The sequence below is a fragment of the Oryzias latipes genome, chromosome 5 (genome assembly GCF_002234675.1).
Source record: "Oryzias latipes chromosome 5, ASM223467v1".
Classification (NCBI taxonomy): domain Eukaryota; kingdom Metazoa; phylum Chordata; class Actinopteri; order Beloniformes; family Adrianichthyidae; genus Oryzias; species Oryzias latipes.
In genome coordinates, this window is record NC_019863.2 from 32,764,618 (window position 1) to 32,772,925 (window position 8,308).

An 8,308-nucleotide genomic window follows, 5' to 3' on the forward strand; every position below is an offset into this window, starting at 1 on the left:
TGCACGGTGGTGCAGTGGTTAGCGCTCTTGCCTCGCAGCAAGAAGGCCCCCAGTTCAAGTCCCGGCTGGGGGACCTGGAACAGAACACCAATGGGGGTCCTTTCTGTGTGGAGTTTGCATGTTCTCCCCGTGCATGTGTGGGTTTTCTCCAGGGTCTCCGGCTTCCTCCCACCGTCCAAAAACATGCTTCATAGGTTAATCTAAATTGTCCCTAGGTGTGAGTGTGAGAGTGAATGGATGTGTGATTGAGGATATTCTAACCCGTGACAGACTGGCGACCAGTCCAGGGCGTCCCCTGCCTTCACCCACAAGTGGCCAGGATAGGCTCCAGCAGCCCCGTGACCCCGAAAGGGAAAAAACAGAATTGAAAATGAACCATGAAGTCAGAGACTTTTCTGTCTTTCTCTTCATTTAACCCTTGTGCTATCCTAGGCACTTTAACGTTGGGAGTTGGGTCATCTAGACCCACTAGACAGTGCTCTGAACCTTTTTTCTTCAATGATTTGTGATCTTCACTGGTGTCCATGGATTACATGAAATCTTTCCACCTTTATCCACCTTTGTCATGGTAGGGAGAACACCTCAATGGAAGGGGGGGGGGGGGGTCATAAGATAGCACAAGGGTTACACAAAACCATTCAACTATTACACAAGAATGGTACTTTGAAAAAAAGGTCTTTTAGTTCTGAACGGTGAAGTATGATGTCAATGTTCAGATCTGGTTGCCATGCCAACAGAGAAGCTACATTAATCACCTTCCAGCGTTCATGGGTTCACCTTCTGACCCTGCAGACGGACAGAAAAGCAGTGATGACGTTTCCATGACAACTGAGATGATGATGCAGAGGGTTGGATGGGGGATGTCGGCTGCAGCTCTTTCTGCAGGGGTTTGTGCATTGATGACCGTCGTCAGGCCTTTTGCTGTTTGTTCTGCTGCTGCAGCTGCAGCTGCTGCTGCTGCTGCCACTGCTGCTGCAGCAGCAGCAGCAGCTGCAGCAGCAGCAGCAGAACAACAGCAGCAGCATCAGCTGCAGCAGCAGCAGCAGCAGCAGCAGAACAACAGCAGCAGCAGCAGCAGCAGCATCAGCTGCAGCAGCAGCAGCAGTGGCAGCATCAGCTGCAGCAGCGGCAGCAGCAGCAGCTGCAGCTGCAGCTGCAGCAGCAGCAGTGGCAGCAGCAGCAGCAGCAGCTGGAGCTGCAGCAGCAGCAGTGGCAGCAGCAGCAGCAGCAGCATCAGCTGCAGCAGCAGCAGCAGCAGCAGCAGAACAACAGCAGCAGCATCAGCTGCAGCAGCGGCAGCAGCAGCATCAGCTGCAGCAGCAGCAGCAGCAGAACAACAGCAGCAGCATCAGCTGCAGCTGCTGTTGTTCTGCTGCTGCTGCTGCTGCTGCTGCAGCTGATGCTGCTGCTGCTGCTGTTGCTGCTGCTGTTGTTCTGCTGCTGCTGCTGCTGCAGCTGCTGCTGCTGTTGCTGCTGCTGTTGTTCTGCTGCTGCTGCTGCTGCTGCTGCTGCTGCTGCAGCTGATGCTGCTGCTGCTGCTGCTGCTGTTGTTCTGCTGCTGCTGCTGCTGCTGCTGCTGCTGCTGCTGCAGCTGATGCTGCTGCTGTTGTTCTGCTGCTGCTGCTGCAGCTGCTGCTGCTGCTGCTGTAGCTGCTGCTGCTGCTGCTGCTGCTGCTGCTGTTGTTCTGCTGCTGCTGCTGGTGCTGTAGCTGCTGCTGCTGCTGCTGCTGCTGCTGTAGCTGCTGCTGCTGCTGCTGCTGCTGCTGCTGCTGCTGGGAAACGGGGACCTAGAGGGACCAGACTCCTCCCAGCTGGGAACATCTTTCACGGCTTTGTCATGGTCCCACCTGTTTCTCTGAGGATGTGTTGTGATTAACGAGACTGAACCTGGGGGGGTCGTAATCCAGAGTTCTCCTTGAGTTTATCTCTGAATCCTAAACAGCTGAGCGTCACGTGACCTCCATGAAAGCGCTGAAGCAGCAGCGCTGTGGGTGAAGGACAAATGGGAAAGACTGTCGCCTGAGGTTTCCTGGAGGTGATGTCCTTCTCTCCTCTCAGAAACCCAGAATGTTTGTTCATGTTTGGGGGGTTCTGATGTCTTCCTGCTATAAAAAACAAAGAAATCAAACGCGGATTCGTTCAGCCGATCAGGTTTCTCAGGAAAATCTTCAGTTATTGCAGGAGTGAGATCTAATGATCAAACAGACCTGGAGACTGGAGCCTGTCAGACAAAAGTCCCCCCCCCCCATCCACCCATTTTCCATCCATCAGCCATTCCTGCTTTTCTATTGGAGAAACTCCGCCCACACTGTAACCTGTTCTCACCTGTTCTCACCTGGACTCACCTGCTCTGCTGGCAGGACGCGTTGACCCTCTGAGGAAGACGTCCCTGATGCTGGTCTCATGGTTTCTGACCGTGGACGTTTGTCCTCACAAGGACTTTCCGTGACACGTGAGACGGCCTCCAGCAGCAGAGCTGGATATAAATAGAGTCTGTGCGGTCTCAGAGACGCCGGCTGCTGACAGAATACAGATGGATTCACTCTCTGCTGCTTCTCCTGCTGACTTTCAGGAGCATCCCAGACGAGAAGAAGACGCTCCGGAGTCTTCATCGCCTGTCAGACACTTTCAGTGCAGCTGCTGCATTTATGCAGGAGGAAGTTTTATTCTCTTAATGAGGAAACATCACGTCTGTGAGTCCTTTTCCTTCTTGATTCTACACAAAACCAACCTTCATCCAGTCCCTGCTGATGACCCCCCCCCCCCCCCCCCCAGCATTACAGAGCTCCCTCCAACAAGCTGAAGAACTACCAGAAAAGCCTTCACTCCTCCTCCTCTTCACAGGAGAACCTGAGCTTCAGTTGCAGTCTTCAGGCTGAAACGTTCAGGAGGTCAGAGGTCAGAGGAGGTCAGATCAGGATCGACTCCAAACTCCTGAAGTTCAATAAAAGACCAACTTTTCTGTGACGGGTTTCCAAGCTGACAGTTTCAGATCTCACCTGTTTCACCTGCGAGTGAGATCAGTTCTCTGAACTCCTTCATTCCAGCCACAGACAGGTTTCTGACTCTCACAAATGTTCCCTCAGCATTTGCTCTGAAGATCCTCCAGGATGACGCCTCCCGTCTCCTGTGGGAACGCTGCTGTGATCAGGTGGGAGTTCAGTCTCAGGTGGACCTCAGTGAGAGGGAACAGGAACATCTCTGAATTCTAAAGCTCCTGATTGGTTCCCAGAGTCCTCCCAGGTGCTGTGGAGCACGAACAGGTGTTTGATCGGCAGGTGAACATTCAGGACTATTGAGGATGGTCTGTCTGCTTTCTGCCTTCTCTTGATTTGATCTGTTCTTTCTGGGTTCACACGTTGGTTCCTCTTAGTCTTTTCTGGTGCTTCATTACTTTCTGTTTTTGCTCCTCTGTTCCCACTGAACCTTTTCCAGCGTTGGACTTTGGTGTGGACCAAACAGCTCAGTGTGAATCATCCGTCCTCCTCCTCCTCCTGCTGTGGAGTCTTCAGCTCGGTGTGGGGGTGAAGACACCGACCTGCTGCCATTTGCAGGAGTTTCCCTCTGATGAAGCAGGAAGTCTTCAGTCAAAGACCAACACGGTCTCAGAGCTCCTTCTGCTCCTTCCTGCACCGCTGGTGGGTTTCAGCATGGAGACCTTCTCAGGAATCATGAAGGAGCCTGTCTGAAGGCCACACCCCTACCAGTTGAAAACGGGCCTCACAAAATCAGTCAAATGTTTTGAACGTTGGGGCCAGCAGGCTCCGCCTACTTTTATTGAGGCATCTGATTGGTCAGTTTATAACTTGAATAACCACATAAAAGAAATGCAGATTATTAAGAAGATGTTAAAGAAAGTGTCAGATCCAGAACGGTGGTTCTGACCAATAGAATGACTGAGGAACAGCTGTTCCTTTCTCCATAGAAGTCTATGGGAGTTTGGCTTCTTTGAGCCACTTCCTGTTTGGAACGCCAGGTGGCGGGGTCACTCAGTCCAGTTTTCATTGGTGATTGGTCACTGGATTTGGCACACACACAAGAAGGGACAGAAGTGTGTGTGTGTGTGTGTGTGTGCACTTGCATGTCTAGTGTTTTCCAGTGATGTCTGAGTGAATCTTTACTCGATTCTCATTGGTTTGAACAGACCGGTGTGTCGGCAGGTACTTTCATTTTTATTCCTTTCGGTAAACACATCGAGCTGCTCATCTTCTTTTCAGTTTTGTGCCATTTGACCAGAAACTGGAGATTCTGCTGCAAAAACCCAAGTGGATCTGTGACGTCACAACAGAGAGGATACAGTCATCAGGAGGATTTGACATTTAAAGCACTTTCTGAACACAAACGTCTCCTTTGCTTCTGTCATCCAGTAAATATGAACTCTCTCTTTTATAGTGAATACAATCAGAATAATCGTTAAGAGGAAGATTTCTGTCTACACTCAGAATCCGTCCGCTTATAAAAGTAAAAGTGAAAAACAGCTTTAAAAACACATTCATGCGTTCACGCCAAGAGCAGGAACCCGTCTCTGCTTTGCCTCAGCGAGCGTCTGGGTCCATCAGCGGCAGGTGAAGCTTTCAGGTGTCCCTGCAGCAGCAGCATCAGGTAGGTCAGTCCAAACACCCACGGGCCGGCTTTCAGGGCGAAGCAGCAACAGAAGGAAAGAGAACCGGCAACCAGACGGCTGTCCAAGCTGAGGACGAGGCTCCTGTTTGTTCTGCTGTGGAGCGTCCTGCCACGTCTGAGGGACTGATTCCTCTGGAGCTGAGGAAGGCAGGATTTTTGCTGCTTTTATTGTATTTTTGTCACATTCAGGGCGGCTGGTTTGGTGCTTTCATTCACAGCAGTGTTGGAGCATCACAGTCTGCAGTTTGAACGTCTCTTAACTGCCGTCATCCACCCGTCTGCGGTGGAAACATTGAGGTGGACATTCTGGGACCTGCTGCTCTGCCTATCACCTCCACATCTCCTCCTTTGCTGCCACCGTAACCTCTCATACGACTGATTCCAGAAGAGGAGCTGGATCTGTCCAGCAGGTGGCGGGTTGCTGGTGTCTCACCTGGATGACCTGCCACTCCCACCTACCACCTTATGGGGAGCAAAGAGGCCTAAAGAGAGGTCTAAACTCCACATGGAGCAGCAGCAGCAGCAGCAGGTCTTGGTTCTGGGTTTGAATCCCTGCTGGATTCTGCCTGAAAATAGTTCTGACCTTCAGCACATCCCACCAAACAGTCCTCCCCTCCGTCCCCGCCTTCCCCTCCTGCTGCTTCACCCGTGGCGAGCTGCTTCATCCTCAGGTTGATGGAGCCGTAAGTCCTCTTGGGTCGGACGAACGCCGCCCTGCGTCGGTACATCTCCCCCCGGCAGATGGAGACCATGAGCAGCACAGACAGGAACATGCCCCCCAAGGTCAGCAGGCCCAGGCCTGCAATGATGCACTTGTCCAGGTGGGACCCCAGCTGGGCGTAGTACATCTCCAGCTTCTCCATCTGACGCGCCGACACCGAGTCGGGGTCCACCTTGGCCTCCCTGGGGATGGTGTACGCGATGACCACCAAGACGATCCCACTGACCAGGAAGACCAGCGCCAGGATGAAGCCATAGTCGGCAGAACGGTCGTCCACCTGCCCGTCCTCCTGCCCCCCGCCTGCCTCCACAGCTCCTTCCTCCTCGTTGTAGGACTCTGGAGAACCTGCTGGATGCTGCTGCGGGACAGAAGGAGGGGGAACATTTGAGGAGAAGTGCTCAAAGAGTCCACATGAAAAGAGCAGGCGGGAAAGTGGGTCAGACACTGACTCACAAGGTTCTGGATGACCCCAAACCGCTGCTTGGGATGGGGGGGGGATTACATCATAAAACCAAATGATTCCAAAAATCTGCTCACCTTACTGCCGTTGACTGTGGGAGGCGAACGACTCGCTGGCTGCTGCGGGGTCTGCTCCTCGTCCTGCTGGTAGGAGGCGTTCTCGAACCCCCGGCCGGCGCCCCCCACCGAGGAACCTGACCGAGGCGCCGAGGCTGCCAGAGGAGACCGACCTCCTCGCAGCTCCTGGAGCTCCACGGCGTTCAGACACGACTCCATGGGCCTGCGGTCATGTCTTCACGGACCTGCGCTCCGCCGGCCGTCACTGAGCACAAAGGCAGAAGGAGCGGCGGCGTCGGTGGCAGGTGACCTCATCACATCATCTGACCTTTTCACTTCCCGACTGGGACTGTCTGGAACTGGTTTCAGGTCCAGAGTCCTGCTGAGACATCCTCTTTAGGGAGGAACCACAGCTGATCCCCTGCAGCGATTATGGTCAACCGTCAGGTGTGGGCGTCGCCCTCGCCAACCTGCCTGGTCTCACACACCTGCGCTAAATCTAATCAGACAGCCTTTACCGATCGCTGCAGAGGCCAAGCTGAGCTGAGCCAGGCTGAGCCACTTTATGCCAAGTCATTTCTAGCCAAGCCACATCAGATCCTTCTGGATTCCTCCCCTCTACGCCATCAACGATCTTCTCTGGACCTTCGGCCCGTCTGCCAGTTGCCTCTTCACCGGATCTGCCATCCACATTTCTACGTTCATTAAACTGCTCTACTTTTATCCCTGTCAGCTTTAACGGTGGACGTTAAAACAAATGATGACTGTAAAGATGCAGATTCCAGCCTACAGGACCACATTTTCCTGTTGAACAGCTTCTCCTGCAACAGAATCTGAAATGCAAAACTTTAAAAGTTGGGTTTTTCAAACTTCTAGAAGGAATCTCTCTGCATGTTAAGTTCATCCTTGATTTGCTGCAGAACAAGTTCAGAAACATTCTGGTGGGTCGACGTCAAAGCAACACGGAGCTTTAAACGGTGTGGAGAAGAACTCCATGTGCATTAAACCCAGAACCTTTGTGTTTGAAAACATCCTGAACAGAAGAAACACGAAGACATCCTTCCTCTCTTACTGACAGGTGTGTGTGTGTGTGGGGGGGTGTCTTACTTTGCGGGACTCTCAGGTCAGTTTGCAGGTGATGACGTTGCAGATCTCTTGTCTCAGCTGAGGCAGGTGACAAACGTCATCCCAGGTGTTGCATTCAGGGTCCCCTCCATCATTCCTGTTGAGCCAAACGACAGAATCAGCGGCAAAAATCTGCAGCTTAAGCAGATAAGACCCCCCACCCCCACCCCACCGAACCGACCCCGACCTGTTTATGGTGGAAACGCACAGTCATCCCACAGCGGGACTTTCATTCTAAACGCAGCACACCCTCTGCGTGGCCGCGTCACGCATCACCTTTTCTGCGGTCAAATCCACCGTCTTCCCGCCGGAGAGAAACGGTTCACGTCAGCCACCGACCGCCTCTCGGGCAGCGCGAGACGCCGGAGTGCCCGTGAGCGAGCGGACGTGCCCGCCGTGATCATCATACCGTGACCTTGTGATGCACGGAGCTGTTTGTCAGCGCGCGTCGGGAAGCACACCGCGGCGCACCGGCAGGCGCGCGCCCCCCGCCAGCAAACACGGAGACCGCGTCCGTCCGCGGGAACTAGCGCCGCTCATCCGGGGAGAACCGCGGGAAAGCGGGCAGCAACCGTTGACAAACCCCGCCGGAGGCACCGACCGGTCGGGGAGGCGACGAGATCACCGGAGACTCACCGAGGAACGGAGGGACTCACCTGGTGCTGATGCTGCGAGGAGTCAGACGGCTGAGGGCATCATCTGATGATGGATGCTGAGGGGGAGGAGGGGGAGGGAGCGCGGAGGAGACACTGACCATGCGCAAAGGCTGCGCGTGGATTTCTGGTGTCGGTTGAGCGGCGGAGTCACGGGAACGTCATGTTTGTGACCTGATTTCCTGATGAACCGGGGCTGCAGCGCCGCTGAACGGGAGCGACGGGGATATTTGCGTCCATCACCGGAAGTGCTCCGTTCGATTCTGTCTTTTATGTCTGTTGTCCTGTTTGTTTTTCGTTTCTGCTCTTGGTTCTCTCTGTTTTCATGGGGTCTAATAAAACATTCATTCATTCTCAGCATCTTCTGTCCTCTGAAAGTCTCCACTTGGTTCCTCGGGGGATTTCTGATCCTCTACACCAGGGGTCGGGAACCTTTTTGGCCAAGAGAGCCATAAACGCCACATATTTTTAAATGTAATTTCCAAAGAGCCATACAATAATGTAGTGTCCCTTTCCCACACTGAGGCACGGAGACTTAACCTCTTTTAAGGTTCTTTATTCTGGTGACTGCAGACCACAACAAACGCCGTACAATTAATTCAGCAACTCCTGAATCTCTCCCGCTGAAACGAGAGCGCTTCTCCCAACTTTATATTCCCCCCTCCCGCTC

The 8,308-nt window shown here is 53.4% G+C and overlaps 1 protein-coding gene across 3 annotated transcripts; it reads right to left on the reverse strand.

Moving 5' to 3' along the window:
* Positions 1-4,044: 4,044 nt before the first annotated feature.
* On the reverse strand, positions 4,045-8,050 carry tmem74b (transmembrane protein 74B). 3 transcript variants are annotated; one of them, XM_020703645.1, is made up of 4 exons: positions 7,642-8,050; positions 6,968-7,082; positions 5,882-6,125; positions 4,045-5,699 (listed from the first exon to the last, which is right to left on the reverse strand). In XM_020703645.1, exons 3-4 carry the CDS (start codon positions 6,077-6,079, stop codon positions 5,118-5,120), a joined length of 780 nt encoding a protein of 259 aa, XP_020559304.1. In that variant the 5' UTR covers positions 6,080-6,125; positions 6,968-7,082; positions 7,642-8,050; the 3' UTR covers positions 4,045-5,117. The 3 variants fall into 3 exon arrangements, with proteins under 3 accessions (XP_020559304.1, XP_011474011.1, XP_020559302.1); XM_011475709.3 differs by having other exon boundaries at positions 4,045-5,702; positions 7,642-8,048; XM_020703643.2 differs by having other exon boundaries at positions 4,045-5,702; positions 7,262-8,048.
* Between the last annotated feature and the right edge of the window lie 258 nt (positions 8,051-8,308).